Source organism: Hemicordylus capensis, chromosome 2 (assembly GCF_027244095.1).
Source record: "Hemicordylus capensis ecotype Gifberg chromosome 2, rHemCap1.1.pri, whole genome shotgun sequence".
Taxonomy (NCBI): Eukaryota; Metazoa; Chordata; class Lepidosauria; order Squamata; family Cordylidae; genus Hemicordylus; species Hemicordylus capensis.
In genome coordinates this window covers 265,393,099-265,412,527 of record NC_069658.1, presented here as the reverse complement: position 1 = coordinate 265,412,527, position 19,429 = coordinate 265,393,099, and the positions used below count along the sequence as shown (strand labels likewise).

The window sequence follows — 19,429 nt, the reverse complement described above, 5'->3', positions numbered from 1 at the left end:
GATTATGCATTGTGTGAAGAAGTACTTCTGTTCGTTGGTCCTAGATTTCCCGGCAATCAATTTCATGGGATGACCCCTGGGTCTAGCGTTAGGGAGAAGAATTTCTCTCTGTCAAATGTTTGTTACATACTGGGAAATTTATTGTCTTTGTTTAGGGACAGGAATTTTTTCTCTTTGGTGACTGATACTTGTGCATTCTGATCTTTTGTATCTCTTAAGGATTTTATATCTGTCCATCCTTCCGTCCATCCTTCCACACATTTTATTCCTTTCTGTATCACACACTGTATCTCTTCTTTATCCTCACAACAACCCCTGTGGGTTAGGCTGAGAGAGAGTGACTGACCCATGGCCGAGCAGGGGACTTGAACCTGAGTCTGCCCAGTCTGAATCCAACACACTCTCTGTGACACCACACAGACAGGGCCTGAAACCAAGTTCTAGACTGGCCAGTCCTTGCCATGTTTCCCTTGCAAACTTTTCTCTCTTGCAATGAGCAAACTTGCCCCTTGAATCCACCCAAGGAAGGACCGATATTTTCCAGGGTAGACGTTTCCCCCCAATATTCAGTTAGCCTCTGCTTTATACAAGAGTTGGAGTGGACTCACTTTCTCCGGGGATGTAGTCTTGATTCTCCCTGGGAAGGTGCTTGGTCATACGAGGCACTAGAGCAACTGTTGCTCCATCAGGCACCTGAGCATGAACAAAGACACAAAACAAAACAAACCACCCTTGGGTTAAACAGCAACTGGACTCAAGATATTGCACGGTTTCCCAGCATGTTACTGAAAGAACCCAGATGTAGCATGTGTTCTGCACCACCCATACCAAACCATGTAAAGTACCAAGTGGACCCAAACCTACAGCTTTTGATACAGTAAAAGCCAGAGGAAGGTTGCCGTAATTCAACAGCTTAAGTTAATGAAAATCACTCGAGGACAGTGTTTTGCTCTAACAGGTATTACCAGATGTTGTTGACTACAACTCTCAGCATCCCCAGCTGCAACGATGTTTGCTTGGAGATTATCGGAGTTGTGGTCAACAACATCTGGGAATCCCTGTTAGAGGGAACACTGCCTGGGGAAGCTCAAAAGGGAGGATAGCACACACATTTTCAAAAGCTGCTAAGGATGCACCTGCACACTGTTAACTGTTGTGTATAGCTGGACCTCATCATCCTTGGAGGTTCCATTCCCACATATTACCGCAGGTAATGGAACCATGGATAATGAGGCATTGAGTCTATGGGATTGAGGGGGTTAGGTTCCCAGACTCCAACCCCCTCAAAGCATCCCCCCAAAACACAAAAATGGGTGAAATAAAGCACATGTGCTCCACAGGCATCCAAGGATGCCTCCCCTCCCACAATGTCCCTGTGAAAAATCATGGTGGGTTTTTTTTCTTTTTAAAAAACAAATGAGCCACAAAATGGCTCTCCGCCACAAGACAGCAGCCACAAATGACCTCCAAGGTCATTTCCAGTCACCCCCGATGTGCAAATACGTGGAATTAACTCCTTTTCTGCCACCACCACCCCGGCGTATACCAAGGTCAGGTGTTAATTACCTGACCGCAAATACGCAGATGCTGGATCTGCATATGGCAAGGTCCACCTGTATGCATGTGGGGAGGAAGACTGCATGTGCTCACAAAGCGCGCACGTGGCCTTTGTTATAAAGATGATGGAAATCATTCTTTATGCACTTTTAAAAACTCATGGTAAAAATAAATGCTCTCGTGCTGCACTTCATATGGGCATAGCTTCACTTTTCTCCTAAACAGCAGCAGAGTCCAGCATGTTCTCTGGAGCAGACTTGCTCTCTGTTGCTCCTGAGGGCTGGACTTGAACCAATGGATGGAAATTAGAAGGAAGCAGATCTGGGCTAGACATGAGGAAGAAGTTCCTAGCTGTAAGAGCTGTTCCACAGTGGAAATGTTTGACTTGTTCAGCAGCGAGCTCTCTTTTGCTGGAGGTTTCCAAAAAGAGGCTGGATGGCCACCTGCCAGGGATGCTGAGGCAGTTTCCCCGCAGTGTGTGTGTGTGTGTGTGTGTGTGTGGACTAGAAGGTCTCCAAGGTCCCTTCTGAAATCCTTTGAATCTATGATTCTGTGTGTTCTTAGCCTCCAAGTGATAAAATCCAACCCGCTGCTACAAAGCAGGATCTTCCACCCCCAGGACTCCATATATCCACCTAGACAAGAGGTTGTCATGCATTGTGTCAGACACTGCACTGCTCTGCAGAATGGTGCTCACAGAGCAGACAGCTTGAGGCAACCGAAGGAACAAGCCAAGCCACACCTTGCAGGAGAAGGAAAAAGTTAACAACCAACCCCCACCCACCTCTGCCATAAAACGCCACAACCCTCCCTCACCTTGTAGTGTTGTAGTGTATTGAGACGCTTCCAGGTGCCCTGGACAACAGACGTCACGTCCTCGTCCGAGAGAATAAGGTGCCCAGCCAGCCCTGATCTCCATTCTAGCACCACCAGGAAAAAACAAAAAGATAAATAAATCTGAGGACATCATAGGGAGAAAGCTAGCCGCTTCAAACCCAATCGGAGGATGGGATGCAAGAGAAGCCAGGGGGCAGAGACGTCCCCTTCCACCACCACCTACTACTACTACTACTATTAATATTTATATACCGCTTCTCAACACAGGTTTCCAAAACGGTTTACATAGAGAAATATCTAAAAGAAAGGAAGGAAGGAAAGAATTCCATCACAATCCCATAAAGATGGGATTCCACCGTAATAGCTGCCTCTTCCAGCACCCAAACCTGGTATTGCACTCACCCAAGTCAAGCGAGTCTGGGTCTGGCCGGTGGCAGTAAGGGGTCCCTTTGTAGATCTGGTCGAGGATCTTCTCCTTCACTTGGGTGATGGTGTCACAGTCCAGCCCCTTCACCAATACCCCCTGGGCTCCTTCTGCTCCTCCCACGGTGCTCCCAGCTTGAGCCAAGGCAGTTAATGTCTGCAAAACAAAAAACCGAACCAAGTGGATTCAGCAGCACCTCACCTGCCCAGCTGCTCTTTGCAGCCATAAGGTAAGTGATAGTGTGATACAAAGGAACAGACCAGGCTGGTTCAAAGGGTCTGAGCCCCTGCCTCAGGGTGAAGCTAGGCGAGGGCTCCAGCACTGTGTTTCCCTTGAACTGTTAAAGTAAGCAAGTTGGAGGAGCATCTTCGGGGGTGAATTTTCAGGGTAGAAGGGGTCTACTTAACCTTCCCCATCTACAAATGCTTCTCCTCGCCTGAGATGTAGGCCATTTGCAAGAGAGAATCACTGGGTGCAGGTGGAGTTAAACACTCTTCTCACCTGCTGCCACTTTCCTGTATTCCCTTTATCTTGGCAAATGTGAGGTTGGACCACATGCCTGCCACAATCAAGTCTAGTTCATGGCCGGCTCCAGGTATGAGGGGGCACTCAGTAAAGTACCTCCAATGGAAAACACCCCCCCCCACCTGCCTCCACTGTAGGACCTCTGTAAAGCTTGTGAGGGGCTAACTTGGACAACAGCAGTGACTCTTCTCTATTCCTCTTAGTGGCTACCAGCTGGCAGAGGTCATTTTCCTCAATACCCCAATTAAGTGTTGTTTCTCAGCATTGTGCAGGAAATGATGACTGCCAGCAAAATGGCAGCCAGACTCAGTCCTCTCTCACCAGCCCAAGGGCCTTGCTGAGGTGGTGTTGACTGCTGCCGCTAAGGATGCCATGTGATGACACCAGGCCTGGTCTAGTTCTATCCTCAGCCAAAAGGACTGAAGAGGGCTGGAAAAGTGATTTTTTTAAACTGACACAATTCTACCCTTTGAAGTGGATATGGCTGGTGAGGTGGCTGAATCCACAGAGCCCAGAAGATCTTGTTGGGTCTCAGGCAGTTGGATTCTTACTTGAAACAGGCCAGTCTGAAATGCTATTGAGACAGGATGGAGGATTGGAAGATATGACCTGGATTCCAGGGGTGGCAGGAAGCTTCTGTCTGGCAACTGTCACCAGTTGGGATTATATTTAGCATAGCGTACCAGCATAGCATAGTGGTTAGAGTGTTGGACTAGGACCAGGAAGACTCGAGTTCAAATCCCCATTCAGCCATGAAACTCACTGGGTGACTCTAGGCCAGTTATGTTATCTCTCAGCCTAACTACCTCACAGGGTTGTTGTGAGGATAAACAATAAGCATGTACATCACTCTGAGCTTTACATTTACGGATATAAATGTTTTTTAAAAAAAGCACACAGCTGACTTTGAGGTTTGAGACTAGCTCAAGCTGCATGGTCTTCCCATCCAAACTTCAGGAGTTCTCACCAGTGTGCGATACTCCAGGTCCTCCCGGAGAAGGCGGTTGTCATTGAGGGTGTATTTGGCTTTGCCTGTCACCCAGTCCACGGGGCCCTTGTCCACCTGGTGCTTGATACCTCGGAAAAGCATATAGAGGGGCTCCCCAACAGAGTCCTAGTGGAGAAACAGAGGAGGCCTCGTCAGCCATCATACAGGAAGGGGAGCCACAGACCTTCTGCCTGAAATTTTGGGCCATCCCAGCTGTCTGTACAGAAGTGGGTTGATGATACGGAATCTAACCAAGGGAAACTCAGGACTTCCCTTTGCTAGACATTCATCAGTGGGTCGGTGCGGAGTGGGAGCTGGTAACCAGCAGTTGGCCTGCATGTCAAAACCAGGATCCGTGCCATTATCAGCCAAAGAGGGCTTGGATGGATCAGAGCGCTCCATCTTCTGAGCAAAGGGGAAAGTGAAGCCCAGTCTTTTCAGTTGCGAAGCCTCATCTTTGGAACTTCCTGCCCCTGGTAACTTGTCAGACATCTGCTCTTACTGAGTCTAAGCAACAGGTAAAGACACTTAATGGTAGCTGATTTTATTGTTGGTTTTTATTGAACAAATCTGTTTTATTTTCTTATACTGTCTTTAATTTCAGTTTTTGTGACTGTATTATCTTTATTGTTTTAAGGCGTCGTTAGCCTCCTTGAGAGTCCATGCAGGATACAATTTCAAATACAAATAAAATGTTTCAGAGTTTTGAATATTTCATTTTTAACATTTATTCATTATAAAAATATTTTCAAATATAAATAGAGTTTTGAAGAACAAATGTTCCCAACACATCATTACTTGATATCTGACAAAAGGTTCTCTCCTCACACTCACAGGGACAGGCATTAGGGAATTACTTAGCTTAAATAGGCCATAAGAGCAAAGAGCTGTGTTGCTATCCGTATTTCATTTATATGGACACTTGATAAGTCTATTTCAGGGATGGCCAACCTGAGGCTCTCCAGCTGTTGGACTACAACTCCCATCATCCTCAGCTGCAATAAACAACAGCTGGAGAGCCTCAGGTTGGCCATCATTTTATCTTGACTTCTTCTCCCCTTGAGTAGTTAGGTGGATGTCTTACCCGTACAAATGCATACAGACAGATGGACATCCAGTTGGTCAACAACTTCTCCACCACTGTTTCTGTCCTGAAAGAGAACCCGTGTTTGTTATGGTCCTTTCCCTTCTGGAGATAGCTTACTTATCCAGTACTTTTGTAATGCCACTAGCCCAGACTGGCCCAGCTCCCCATAGAGATATTTAGGACACACCTTTATGTATTTATTTTCCCATTTCTATGCCACTTTTTGCAGATAAAAGCCCAAAGCTGCTCGCAACATAAACAATAGGACAGCTGGTCTTGTGGTAGCAAGCATGACTTGTCCCCATAGCTAAGCAGGGTCTGCCCTGGTTGCATATGAATGGGAGACTTGATGTGTGATCACTGCAAGGTATTCCCCTCAGGGGATGAAGCCACTCTGGGAAGAGCAGAAGGTTTCAAGTTCCCTCCCTGGCTTCTCCAAGATAGGGCTGAGAGAGATTCCTGCCTGCCACCTTGGAGAAGCTGCTGCCAGTCTGTGTAGACAATACTGAGCTAGATAGACCAATGGTCTGACTCAGTATATGGCAGTTTCCTATGTTCCTAAGCACAACATACAATAAAAACAAGTCAGGAACAATGAAAACACAATCCCATTCAGATGAAAAGAGCATGGGAACCACAGTCCAAAAGATCTCCTTGCATCAATCCATATGTGCCAGAGGCATACAGAAATATTTAAGACTTAGCCAATGGTCAGAAGGCCAAAAGAGATAAGCCCTATCCACGTGTTGTGTTCAATGCACATACAGTCTTTGTACAGTGTACACACGTACATATATGTACATATGTACAGTCATTCACACATTATGTTCTTTGCATATACAGTAACATACTTCCTATATGCCCTGCATTTGATGGGGCCTGTACCCAAGTTCACTTTTAAAATGAGAGAATCTACAGTTATTCACACAAACACAGGTACTGTGTATAGACACCTGAACACACATACAGCATCATGTCCGAATAGTGCTACAGTGCTATAGAGATCTCCTGCGGGAAGAAGAACCTGGAGCTGGGATCCACAATGGAGAAGGTCCTGTCCCACATGCTCAACAAATGAGCCTCAGAAGGCACTGGCACATGGAGCAGTCCTTAAGATTATTTTTTACTTCCTGAAGTTAGAACATAGGAAGCTGCCTTATACCGAGTCAGGCCATTGGTCCATCTAACTCAGGATTGTCTACACTGACTGGCAGTGGCTCTACAGGGCTTCAGGCAGGAGTCTTCCCTTGCCCTATCTGGAGATGCTGCCAGGGAATGAACCTAGGACCTTCTGCATGCAAAGCAGATGCTCTGCTACTGAGCTATGGCTGCATGGGGATATCAACGCTGTTTGGGGATACTGCTGCAGTTCTCTGTTTGCTGTCATTGCTTTGCTGTACAATTAACGAACAATGCATAATTTATGGAATTTGCTGTCACGGGATGTGGTGATGACCACCAGATCAGAAAGCTTTAAAAGGGGATTATACAGATTCATGGTGGAGAGATCCACCAAAGGCTATTAATCGTGACAGCTATAGGACGCCGTTCTGTTCAGAAGCAGGATGTCCCTGAATGCTAGTTTTGGAGAACAAGAGCAGGTTATTGTCTTCACACCCTGCTGGTGGATTTTCAAACGGCATCTGGTCGGCCACTGTGGGAAGCAGGATGTGGGATAAGATGGACCTTTGGCATGATCCAGCAAGACTCTTCTTATGTATAGCCACTCGGTGTTCACCCCAGGTCCACCTATGCTCGTCCCAGCTCCGAGCTTTGTGAAGACACTCAGAAGCCAGGACTGGGCAGCAGAGTGAGTGGTGGGCTCACTCTTGCCTCTCTCTTGCCCCAGCCCCTCACCTTCGCAGCATCAGCTTGGGGTTCTTGGCCACATATTGCTCCACCAAATCATTCAGCAGAGTTTTGAGGATGTCTGTAAAGTACTCGAGCTTCCCATGCAACGAGACGGTGAGAAGGGATGCAACATAGGCCCGGTCCCTTGGAGAGAAGGTGCGCTGGATTTCCAAGGTGTGGATAAACTGGACATAGAGAGAAGACCAAAAACACAGTTTTTGCACAGACTGCAGTTTTAGCTCTGAGCCAGAATGGCAATTTTAACTGATTGGTGGGTCACACTCAAGGACACATGTGAGGGTTGGCGATCACCTTCTCATAAACTCGTGGCTGTCAAAATGCATCTGAAGGCCCAACCAAAAGCAGAGTGGGGTCTAATTAACAAGGGCCACAAGGGGATTGCAAGCGGCCAAGTGCAACAATTGAGGAGAAGCAAGTGCTTCTTGGATTTCAAACTTGTCATTCCGAGATCACCGGAGCTGGCCCTACCACACAGCAGTGTGAAGCGAGGAACTTCATGTGGCAAATTTGGGGAAGCAGCAGAGTCTGAACTGCCACCGCCCCTTCACTCACTTTTTCCTGCAGCAGATAGCACCACAGAGAGGCTGACACCCCTCTAGCCAGCCAAACTCTTTAGGCAGTGCCGCTCTAGCCCAGTTCTGTGGGTAGAAATCTCTCCTCCTCTCTGTGTCTCCCTTCCATTTCCTCTCCCTTCTGCATGGCTGACACCACTTATCAGGTGCATCAGCATCAGGGGCGTAACTACTATTAGGCAAGGGGAGGCGGCTGCCTGGGGGCCCCCACGCCTCGAGGGGCCCCCCAGAGGCAAGTCACATGTGAAGTGTGTGTGTGTGTATCAGCGAGGGGCCCATTTTAAAATTTTGTCTCTGGGCCCACTCCAGCCTTGTTATGCCCCTGATCAGCATTCCCATTCACCAGCAATCCAGCAGTGAAAGTAGAGGTGGCTTGATAGGAACAGCCCGGTAAGGGGGTTGAATGAAAAATATGCATTGAGAACATTTGGTGCAATTTGAGCAAATTTGCTGCTTTATTGCAGGATGTCATCGCTCTGTTACTCTCTATAATTCTGGACTGTATTTATAAGAACATAAGAAGGGTCAAGGACTGGATATAGTGATGAATGATAGTCCTACCTTCTGACCCTGTCTGTTTTCTGAACCTTTAGCAGAAATTGCCAGCATGCTTTCAGATTTTTCTCCGCAAACACTGATGACTAGAAATGTGTCTTTGTACTTTCATAGTGGATGTTGTCTCTCAAGGACATATTATGTGTTCTCTGGCAAAACCTTAGTTTCCTGAGCACAGCCCGAGAACTGCTTGGTAGAACTGCAAGGTCTTCACCTTACCTTGGTGAGAAAGAGCTTGCTGTTGAGGAGGTTGGAGAGCTGCACCAAGCCCTGCTCAACCGTCTGCCTCCGGCACTCTGGGACATCCAGACCCCTTTGTAACGGTGACTCCCGGTGACCCGGGAAGAAGATACGTTCTGCATAGGACTTGTAATCCAAGAAGGGGATTCCGGTGCCAACCAAGTCACTGGTGAGATCCATCATCTCTGTCATGAGGTCTGGAAAGAAAGGAAGCGCCTGAATTACACAAAGAGGCCCAAGAGAGCACCCCTCCTCCAAGAGACAGGTATGCTGCTCACCATGCTGCCTTGGTTTTTATTTAACTACACTCAAGAAAGCTCAAGCTTCCTGCCCCCCCTTGTCTTGGGTAAGCCCCCTGAGATGCCCTTCCAGTCTTCCAGTTCCAGAGCACATTCTGCTCAACTCCATGGGCTTCAGTTGCCTAACAGTAGCATGAGACCCAACAGCTCTGAGGTCCTAATGCAGGAAAGAAGACAATTCCTGAAAAGGTCCCAAAGAGGATCCCGCCTCTCCAGAGATGGCACTTACTCTGCTCCTCTTACCCGTGAATTCTTTTTTGCACCGGTCCCGGACACTTGTTTCCAGATTTTCCAGCTGGATCTGGACTTTCTTGTAATCCCTCAGGGCCTGCTTGCTCTTCCTCCTAGAAGGAGAAGCCAAATTTTCAAGATCTGCCAGCATCTAAAAGCCAGAATCAGAGACCTTCTCATCAGAGGAGGACCCCACTGTGGGTCCCAGCCATAAATCAGTACCAGGGTTAGACAGGGAACCCTTGAAACTAAACCCTAGAAAGATAACACACCAATGAAACCTGCAGAATCAGAGGACACAACATGCCCTAATGGGACTCAACCCCTGCCTCCAGTTCTGGACTCCCCACAGTCATCACTGGGACTTCAAGAATGGAGATGGCAGAGCCCCAGAGTACAGCCTTAGTACAGTCTAGCTTTAGAATACAGTCAGAGTCAGAGCCCCTCCAGTACACCAGGGAGAGTGGGGTAGCCAAGTGGTCTTCATAAACCCTCAAATGCTGCCTTGAAGCTGCTGTTGAAACTGCTCATGGGCCTGCTTCTCCCTTTAGCTGCTTTTGGGGCAACTCTATTTGATACTGCTGGCTACCAAACCTACCTTGTCTGGAAAACTGGTCATGGGCCAAAGGCTGATCCCGGTACTCTCGACCTGGCTCTCAGATTCTGTGCTAGAGAGTCACCTCGACTTTGCAACCATAAAACCAAATTAGGTGGTTGGAATAAATTGTGATAGGTGCTTATTGTGTACATCTTATAATGAATGATTTGGGGTCTTTTTTTAGTGTGCTTTTTTGGCTGGGGGGAGATTGTAAGGGCATGGTGGGGAAGGGCTGGGGTTCAAAGGATAATACAATAAGATAAGGATTGGACTGTAACTGCAGGAGGACATGGATTACAAGACACGAGAATTCTGAGTTAGAGTGAGTTAAAAAGTAGAGAGACTTTTTAATGCTAATTTTATTGATTGTGGTTTCTGAAGACAGAGGGTTTGCAATGGTAAGCTCCATCCACAGAGCTGCAGGAAACACCTTCTGCACCCTCTAGAGTTTGGAGCCACCAATCAGTATGAATGGAACAGGAAGAGATCCCATCCCAAATCTGGAAGGCAAGGAAGGCCCTGCAAATCTTCGGCTGCTTTACATACTGAACAGGTCTTCCAAGAAGTGGCAGCAGATTTCTGCACTTCTAAAATCATGCAAAGCTCCTCCTCTCCCCCCCCCCCGCCACCCCAATAGAACAGGATACTACTAAACTGGCCTCTCTCACAATCAGGAAGTGATACTTGGGCTGATCTGTGGGATGTAGTCTTCAACTCAAAGACAACATCTCTCCTCCCTTCTCTCACCTGTAGATGAAGACAATGATGAGGACGATCAAAGCAACAAAGGAGGCTCCAACGCCCAAGCCAATCTGGGCCTCCAGGGGAAAGGTGAGCTGACTCTCCGTGTCATATTGCACACGGCCTAGCCAGAAGTTCTTGTTCCCCATTTGAACCTGCAGAAGGAAGAGAGGGTGGAGAAGTTATCTCAAGTGAAGGGGAGCAGGAGCTGCCTTGGGGCTCTTCCAGATGGTGATTTATTCCAACATCAGCACAAATTATGATGGGAGATGTAATGAGTTGTCCACATGACATTCAAAGACGTTATATACAGGTGAAACTCGGAAAATTAGAATATCGTGCAAAAGTCCATTAATTTCAGTAATGCAAATTAAAAGGTGAAACTGATATATGAGACAGACGCATTACATGCAAAGCGAGATAAGTCAAGCCTTAATTTGTTATAATTGTGATGATCATGGCATACAGCTCATGAAAACCCCAAATACACAATCTCAGAAAATTAGAATATTACATGGAACCAAGAAGACAAGGATTGAAGAATAGAACAATATCGGACCTCTGAAAAGTATACAGTGTACTGTGCTTGATTGGCCAGCAAACTCGCCTGACCTGACCCCATAGAGAATCTATGGGGCATTGCCAAGAGAAGGATGAGAGACATGAGACCAAACAATGCAGAAGAGCTGAAGGCCGCTAATGAAGCATCCTGGTCTTCCATAACACCTCATCAGTGCCACAGGCTGATAGCATCCATGCCACGCCGCATTGAGGCAGTAATTGCTGCAAAAGGGGCCCAAACCAAGTACTGAATACATATGCATGCTTATACTTTTCAGAGGTCCGATATTGTTCTATTCTTCAATCCTTGTCTTCTTGGTTCCATGTAATATTCTAATTTTCTGAGATTGTAGATTTGGGGTTTTCATGAGCTGTACGCCATGATCATCACAATTATAACAAATTAAGGCTTGACTTATCTCGCTTTGCATGTAATGCGTCTGTCTCATATATAATTTTTACCTTTTAATTTGCATTACTGAAATTAATGGACTTTTGCACGATAGTCTAATTTTCCGAGTTTCACCTGTAAGTCCTTCAGCCATCTGCTAACAATCTGTGAACAAGCCATGCCTTGTTCAAGTAAGAACAGAAGTAGTACTGTATTGAGAAGACCCTGCTTTTTCACGGACCATCCAGAATAAATCACTGTCTGGAAGAGCCTTCCATATATCAGGATACCAGGAACCCTTGTGACTTGCTCCACAGACAGTGACCAGTCCCACCCTGTTCCAGTGCCCCCACTTCTCAGCCTTCCCTCCTTCCTCTCCACCCTGTTCCACTGCTCCCCATCACTAGTCCTCAGCCTAGATCTAGTTTCCTCCATTGCCTATATCCACCCCTTACTGTGAACTCTGGCAGCGAGTCTGTGCCTTCTCGCTTGGCCCGGTGCAGAGGTGCTGGCTGCTCAGCAGGGGGCTCGCAATAGAGGTGGTTCTTTGTGAGGGTCTTGACGGAGCAGACCCCAACCCCAATCATGGCTTTCACCTCGTCTTTGCAAATGGCCAGGTCCAGATTCTCACCCTGGTGGAAGAAGGGGAACAAGGCATTCAGGCAGTTTTATTTATTTATTTAACCTATTTATATACCACCCCAAACTTATGTCTCTGGGCCTAGATTGCCAGGTATGGCCATCTCCCACTGCGGGAAGGCAATGGTGAGAGATGTAGAGCTTTGGAGACAAGTGATGCCTGGTGATGAGTGGGGAGAAAGAGGGAGAGACAGACCTAGAGTTTGTGCTGATGGGGTGATGTGAACGTGGCATGTGAAAATGTGTTTCGTCTGTGTGTAAGGAAAACACAGGAATCCATTCTTTCCCTTTGTATTTCACACACCAACAAACAAGCCCATCTCTAAGAGTGAGGCATTGTGTTATGACAACACGCATGTTGGCCTTCAGAAGTTTTCTAACAGAAACTTTTAACATAGTGCCAAGCAAACAGATGGCACTGGAGGACAGGGCTATCCCCTACAAGCTCTGGTGACTGTAAATAGTAATAACCTAGATTACAAGGATGCACACAGATTCAGCAAGCAGAAAAGTCTGATTTCTGTAATGCAGATCCAGGCAAATGTACATGGATGGTTCATTTACACCTTTTTGACAGCGGCGCTTGATTTTTGCGTCACAGGCCATATCTGGGTAGTAGATGCAACTGGATGAGCCTTTTGGAAAGGGAGTACAGAGACATTATGGAAATGGTGAATACATTAGTCACAAGGTGCAGCTGCTGCGTTTTGTCCCGCTGTCTTCACACAATGAACAATTAACTACATAATTCACTGCAACAAGTTGTGGTCCTGGTTTACTTTACTTATGCAGGGCCGCACCTAGCTGATTTGGGTGCCTGGACCTCCCAGCCGCAACCCCCCCCCACCGTGAGGCACCCCCAAACCAACTTTTGAGGGGCCTTGCTGAACTTCTACCAACTGTGAAGTGCCCCTGCGCAGTTGAGAGACGGCGAAGATCTCTCAGCTGCACAGGCGTGCCTCACAGTTGGTAGAAGATGCTGTCCCGAGTGGATGGGCCCTACATGGCTCCGGCTGCTGCCACTGGGGGCGGGTGAATAGGGGAGAGCGGAGAAAGACTGCTCTGCTCACCCTCAGGCAGCCACCCCTTGGCTGTGTGGCGGCTGTAATAATAATAATAAAAATACAGAGGTTCATCGGGGCAGGCGTGGGGTGGCTGCGGGAGAATCCTCTGGACCTTGGGAGGCCACAGACTGGGGCCCCAAGGTCCGGGGGTTAGAGCGTCTTTGTACTTATGACATTTTTGTTGAAACATGTAAAGCACAGTAAAATGTGCTCCGGGTGGCATACAAATGTCTTTCTCCCCATTTTCTCTTCACAACAACCCTGTGAGGTAGCTTAGGTTGAGAGAAAGCAACTGGCCTTAAAGTCCACCTAGTGAGCTTCCTAGCCGGGTAGAGAGCTGAACCAGGGTCTCTCCATCCGAGCCCAGCATTCTGCCCACTACACCACACTGGCTTAGAGGGACCCAGAAGAGCTCCCCTTATATCCTCAGCAACTGAAGATGGCGGAAGCTTCCAAAAGACTGGAAACAACCTCCAGCCCAACTACAGGAGATCACGGCACTTGCCCATGCTCTGCCATGGGCATTCTGGCTCACAGCCAAGTGCCAAATTGGGGAGATGCATTCCCCCCACCCCACCCTGAAGGAGAACCCAAAGGTCTCTTGCCGTAAAGGACGGTGTGTTTTCCACAGTTCCATGCAAATACTGAACACAGACACTTCTTTCCTTAGAATCTCAGCTTTCATTTATTTAAAAACAGCACTTTTTGCCACATGAAAGTTTGACGGAAGTGTGTGGGCCATGCCTGGTGAAAGCCCAGAAGCAAGTCTGGGGTAGGGACTGGGAAGGGCAGCCATGAGGGCTTCTTTGCCCATCCTTATGATTAGCAGATGCCCAACAAAGTACACAGCGAGAGAGCTAGTGTGGTGTAGTGCTTAGACAAAGTGTCAGACTCGGACCAGGGAGACCAGAGTTCAAATCCTTACTCAACCACAGAACTTACTAGGTGACCTTGAGTCAGTTTCTCAGCTTAACCTACCTTACAGAGTTGGATAACATGGAAGGAGAAAAGCAGAGGTGGGACAAACGTGTGATTAAAAAACTGAGCTTCATTTTCTAAAGGTATGTGGCATGCAAAATCCAACTTTTCTTGGGAGGACAAATTGAGTTACCATGGTGCAGAAAGCAGAATGTTTTATGTATAGCAAAGAGTACCCAAAGTCAATAAGAAGGGAATAGCTGTGGTTTCTGCCGACTGGAAACTGGTTGTTCTATTACCTCCACAGAGATGACGCTTCCAGGCTTATGGCGATAAGGTTTGGTGTGATCTTCTGTGTTGAGGGGCTTCAGGTAGGGATCAACCTCATAGGAGAAGCCAGTTGAATGCAAAGAACTGAAGTCAAAGCTGAGGTTGTCTAGGACGAACTCCAGTTTGACTTGGACAGAGTGGGACAGCGGCTTAATGGCTGGTGTTCTGCACAGGATGAGGCTGGAGGAATTGACTTCACAGGGTTCTTCAAACTAGGAGTGGAAATGAAGAAAACTGAACAGCTGGTTTCTACACACTAGTCTTCCAGAAACACCCCATTTCCAGGACTCTCAGGAGCAGTGTTCGCTCTAACAGGGATTCCCAGATGTTGTTGACTACAACTCCCAGCACCCCCAGCTTCAACAGCCTTTGCTTGGGGATTGTGGGAGTTGTAGTCAACAAAATCTGGGAATCCCTGTTAGAGGGAACACTGCTCAGGAGCATGGGGAATCCCTGGGGTGGCTTTTCCAGTCTACACTGGACTTGGGTGCATACACACGTACACACCCACACGCAATGTTGGTGATTACAACCAGTGCAGCATAAAGGTCTAGAGCTCAACAGCGCTCCAAAGTTCTGACAACTTCCTGAACACGCTGTGCTTTAGGAAAAGGCTCCTGGGACCACCAAAGCCGCTGGTACAGAGGAACTCTGGGTTTTTTCTTATGAATGAAACATGGAGGGATGAATGGAGAATGCTCTCTGCAGAGGGCTCCCCAAGACCTAGGGCACATCTCTTTCTCTAACCCAACACCAAGGTAGTAACAGTAGTGATCAGGACTGACCAAACAATTCGGCACCCAAGGAGGCCAAATCCAAACGAATGCCATGGCCTGCAATAATAACATTAAATACCTGACAAACCGCTTTGCTCTTACCTATGGAGCCAGTTCAGATGTCATGCAGAACTATGGAGAAAGCTCCATATGACAGAGCCGAGCTGGAAGCACACGCTCTCCGCATCCCGTCTTGTGTGAAGCTCTAAGGAATTCTACTACTTCTGGTTTAGGTCAGAAACAAATCAAGATCAGTCATGATGTCCAAACCAACCAATCTTGATTTAGTCTAACCAACTTCCCTAAAATAAACCAAGATACAAACCCAAGAGCTGAAGTGAGTTTCATATCTCAGTTTATTTTAGGGAAATTGGTTAGAATAAACCAAGATCAGTTGATTCACAACCAAAGTTAGTTTGTTTCTAACCTTAACTGGGAGTAGAATTCCTTGGAGGCTTACATAGGAGGGGAGGGGGAGCATGCACCCTTGAGGTTTGGGGACCGCACACAGAACCAAACTGTAGAGGGGTTCCACACAACATCCAAACTGGCCCATTGTCTGAGACAACCACGTCGAGCTGCCTGAGGTAGGGCTGGGCCCGGCAGTGATGTTGTTTCTGTGAGATCAGTCTTTGTGCAAAACTAGGCATTGTGGGATAGACATCCACATGCCTTCCCTGTTCACATATGGGGGGACCTACACTTTACATGAATAGGAGCACATGAGGGAGGCGTGTGAAACCCAACGATACTGGAAGTGATCTCGGCCAGGGAGAAACTTGCTTAAAGCAACCGAGTGTATGGAAGCAAGGTGGGGGAGGGGTGCGTCTCACTCCCCTCCACACACACACACACCCTTTTCATGTAAAGGTGTGGTACCACCCCAGCCCTGCTTTATATGTAAATAGGCCGGAGCCAGGGATACAGGACAAGTGGCTGCTACGTTAAGCCTAGTTTGGCGCAGAGGACTAGGGTGGAAATGATGGCTTTGTTCCAAGGTGAAACAGCTCCTACAATAAGTCATGGGTAGTAGAGCTGTGGGGAGAAAGTTTTGCTTGTCCCCGTTTCATCAGGAAATGAATTTTGCTTTTCATCCCTTGACCAAATCCTGCCTCCTCCTGCTGCCTCCTTCAAAATCAGGCCGGCAATGCTATGAAAGTAATTCCATAGTTTTTGTTGCACATATTTAACACCACAGAGGCCAACCTACTTGCTGGATGCTGCAGAGAGCATTTTCTGGACACTCTGTCTCCGGGACAATCCTCCGCCATCTCCCCAGGCCCCGGCGTCGGCGCTCCAGTGGTGAAATGGTGACACGGATTTGTGGGCATTGCACGACATCAAGGTTATGCCCATGAACTCGGATTTCTCTCCCGCCACTGAGATACACAAACATAGAAGCAGAGACATTCTTGGGGACCCTGTGACCACAATCAATGCAGCAGGCACCGATAGCTCTCCACAACTCATAGTGGCTGACATCCTGACCTAAAAAGTGCTTGCAGAAGGATATTGCACTGGCGCAAAGCTGTGGAGCCAGCTACTTGTGCTAAGTTGGGAACTTCCATTCCAGACAAGTGCTGTGCAACCAAAAGCATGCTTGCGCAACAGCTGCACAACCCGCCACACACCTCCTCTGTTTTAAAGCAAACTTTTGCACAGGAGCACTATAGTGCAACAGTGCAATTCCATAAACCCGTTTTTTAAATACAGCTATGAGGTGCTTTTGCACTAGTGTAATCTTGTTTTCCCCGGGACACTCTATGGATGCGAACGCTGGACCTTGAAGAAGCAAGATAGAAAAAGCATTGATGCTTTTGAACTTTGGTGCTGGAGAAGACTTTTGAGGATACCATGGACAGCCAGGAAAACAAACAAATGGATCATAGAACAAATCAATATAGAATTTTCACTCGAGGCACAAATGACCAGGCTCAAACTATCATCTCTTTGGATACGTTATGTGAAGACCCAGCTCCATTGAGAAGTCCATAATGCTGGGGAAAGGTGAAGGAAAGAGAAGAAGAACACGACCAGCAGCAAGGTGGATGGACTCGATTATGACAGCAATGAATGCAGCACTGAGAGACCTTAAAGGCCAAGTTGAAGACAGATCATCCTGGAGAGAATCAATCTATGTGGTCGCTAGGAGTCGACACCAACTTGACGGCACTTAATCGATCAATCAATCAATCTTGCTTGTTATGCAAGCGCTTTGTTAATCGGCCACTGTGTCTTACAACTGGTCCCACAGCATGGGGGGTAGGAGGTGCTTCACCCTATACCTCGGTGTCATTTCCCCACTGAAAATTGCTTCCCCAAAGTTACTGTGGGACCCTAAAGGTGTCACTGTAGCAAATGCAGCCACCAGTTTTACAGTGGCACTTCTCTGGCTGGCTAATGGATGCCATTTCCCCCCTTAGAAATCCCTTGGGAACAATGCTGTGTCATCACAGGGGACTTCTGGAGGAAAAAACACAGCTGCAAGCCTGCAAGAGCCAGCCAGCCAAGCACTGCCATTGTCAGCAAGGTCCCCATATTTGCCCCCAGTCACTAGAAAGTGACCCCCCCGCCTGCAAATGGGGTGGTGATAGTGTGTGTGTGGGGATTTTGGCTTAGCCCTAGACTACTGAGCTGGCTAGATGGTTTGCTGCAAGGTCTTGCAATGCAGATGTAAAACCTACATTGTCTCATTTGCTGTCCAGTCACCGCTCTTTTTTCCTAATACATAAACATAAATACCAGGCTGACTGGCGATTTAAGCCTCGCATGTGAAAATGCCCTCAGTGTAGGGCTTTTTCTCTTTCAAAATCATTACCTCTGGAAACTCTTGGCTGGTTCTGCAAATGTGATGTTGGGGTCCAGGGTGTACTTGAAGAGGGAATCCTCCAATCTCCGGTCCTGATCCCCATACTTGATGGTGACAGGAAGCTCCATGGAAGTGTTACTGGGACTTGTTCGGCACTGCAGCTCATTCTCCTGCATCTCTGAACGACTTGGTGGGGGTGAGAGAAAGGGGGCTAATTTTATATTCAAAGCAACTTTACAAAAACATAAAACCAAGTCTAAAAAGTACAGTCACAGGCCTGCTCTACATGTCCAGGGCCCTACCAGATGGCGGTTTTACTTCGCTTCCCCACTGGAAGGGTGTGTGTGTGTGTGTGTGTGTTCATACATGGCAGAGATTTACATTGAAGTCTGTGCGAGATATCTGGGTGCCCTCCATACACGATACGGATTTCCCCCTGTGAATTGGAGCTTAACCCGCATCAGGGGCGTAACTACTATTAGGCAAGGGGAGGCAGCTGCCTGGGGGCCCCCACGCCTCGAGGGGCCCCCCAGAGGCAAGTCACATGAGGCAAGTCACATGACTATATATTGTGAAGTGTATGTGTGTGTATCAGCGAGGGGCCCATTTTAAAATTTTGTCTCTGGGCCCACTCCAGCCTTGTTACGCCCCTGACCCGCACTATCTCCGAGCTAAAAAGTCCCACTTTTTATTAGGGGTGTGCATTTTGGAATTTTTTTGTTTCAAATTGTATCCGAATCGAAACATCCCCGTTTTGTTTTGTACCCAAATTTTCTGAATCCGAATCAGCCCTGTTTTGTTGTGTAGCCAAATTTTTCGAATCTGAATCCGAATCGATTTGGATTTTTAAAAAGGGTCCCAGGGCAAAAAGAGTGGGTGGTGGTGGTAGTGTCCAATGGGTGGAAGCTACCACCCAAATTTCAAAGGAATTAGGCAAAGGGCTGATTTTTGTGTGTGGATTTTTTTTAAGTTTACACATCTTTAAGAATTTTCCCATAGGGAATAATGGGGATTCCAGCAAATGTATCGCTTCAAATCAAGGGGAAAGGGATGACCCAGAGCAGAGTGTGGTGGGTGGTAGTGCCCAATGGGGGCAAGGAAACTTCCAGAATTATTTCAAAGGAATTGGGCAAAGGGCTGATCTTTTGTGATTCGTTGAAGTTCACGTGTCTTTAAGATTTCTCCCATAGGGAATAATGGAGGTTTCAGCAGCCCCATAATTCCACTTGGGGGGCACTGGGGTTGCCCAGAGTGAGAGGTTGTGTAGTGCACATAAGGTGCCAACCACCCCCACACCCACAAGCCTGTGAGGTACTGGGTTTTGTTGTTTCTGAGGTGTTAATTGTAGATTCTCTAGTAACATATTAGATTTTCAGTGAAAAACAAGAATCCACTCTCATATGCTACCAGGGAAT

General features: G+C 47.4%; 1 protein-coding gene across 4 annotated transcripts in view; it reads right to left on the bottom strand.

Moving 5' to 3' along the window:
* Positions 1–19,429, bottom strand: part of PLXNB1 (plexin B1) — a 199,424-nt gene that overhangs the window by 15,894 nt on the left and 164,101 nt on the right. For all 4 annotated transcript variants that reach the window (XM_053291904.1, XM_053291908.1, XM_053291906.1 and 1 more), the window contains 13 exons: positions 18,024–18,200; positions 16,416–16,584; positions 14,399–14,641; positions 11,934–12,110; positions 10,533–10,681; positions 9,200–9,300; positions 8,637–8,854; positions 7,276–7,454; positions 5,416–5,482; positions 4,311–4,457; positions 2,797–2,974; positions 2,374–2,477; positions 609–693 (listed from right to left, as the gene is read on the bottom strand). In XM_053291904.1, coding sequence (XP_053147879.1) covers positions 609–693; positions 2,374–2,477; positions 2,797–2,974; positions 4,311–4,457; positions 5,416–5,482; positions 7,276–7,454; positions 8,637–8,854; positions 9,200–9,300; positions 10,533–10,681; positions 11,934–12,110; positions 14,399–14,641; positions 16,416–16,584; positions 18,024–18,200 — 1,994 coding nt within the window. The remainder of the gene's footprint in view (positions 1–608; positions 694–2,373; positions 2,478–2,796; positions 2,975–4,310; positions 4,458–5,415; positions 5,483–7,275; positions 7,455–8,636; positions 8,855–9,199; positions 9,301–10,532; positions 10,682–11,933; positions 12,111–14,398; positions 14,642–16,415; positions 16,585–18,023; positions 18,201–19,429) is intronic.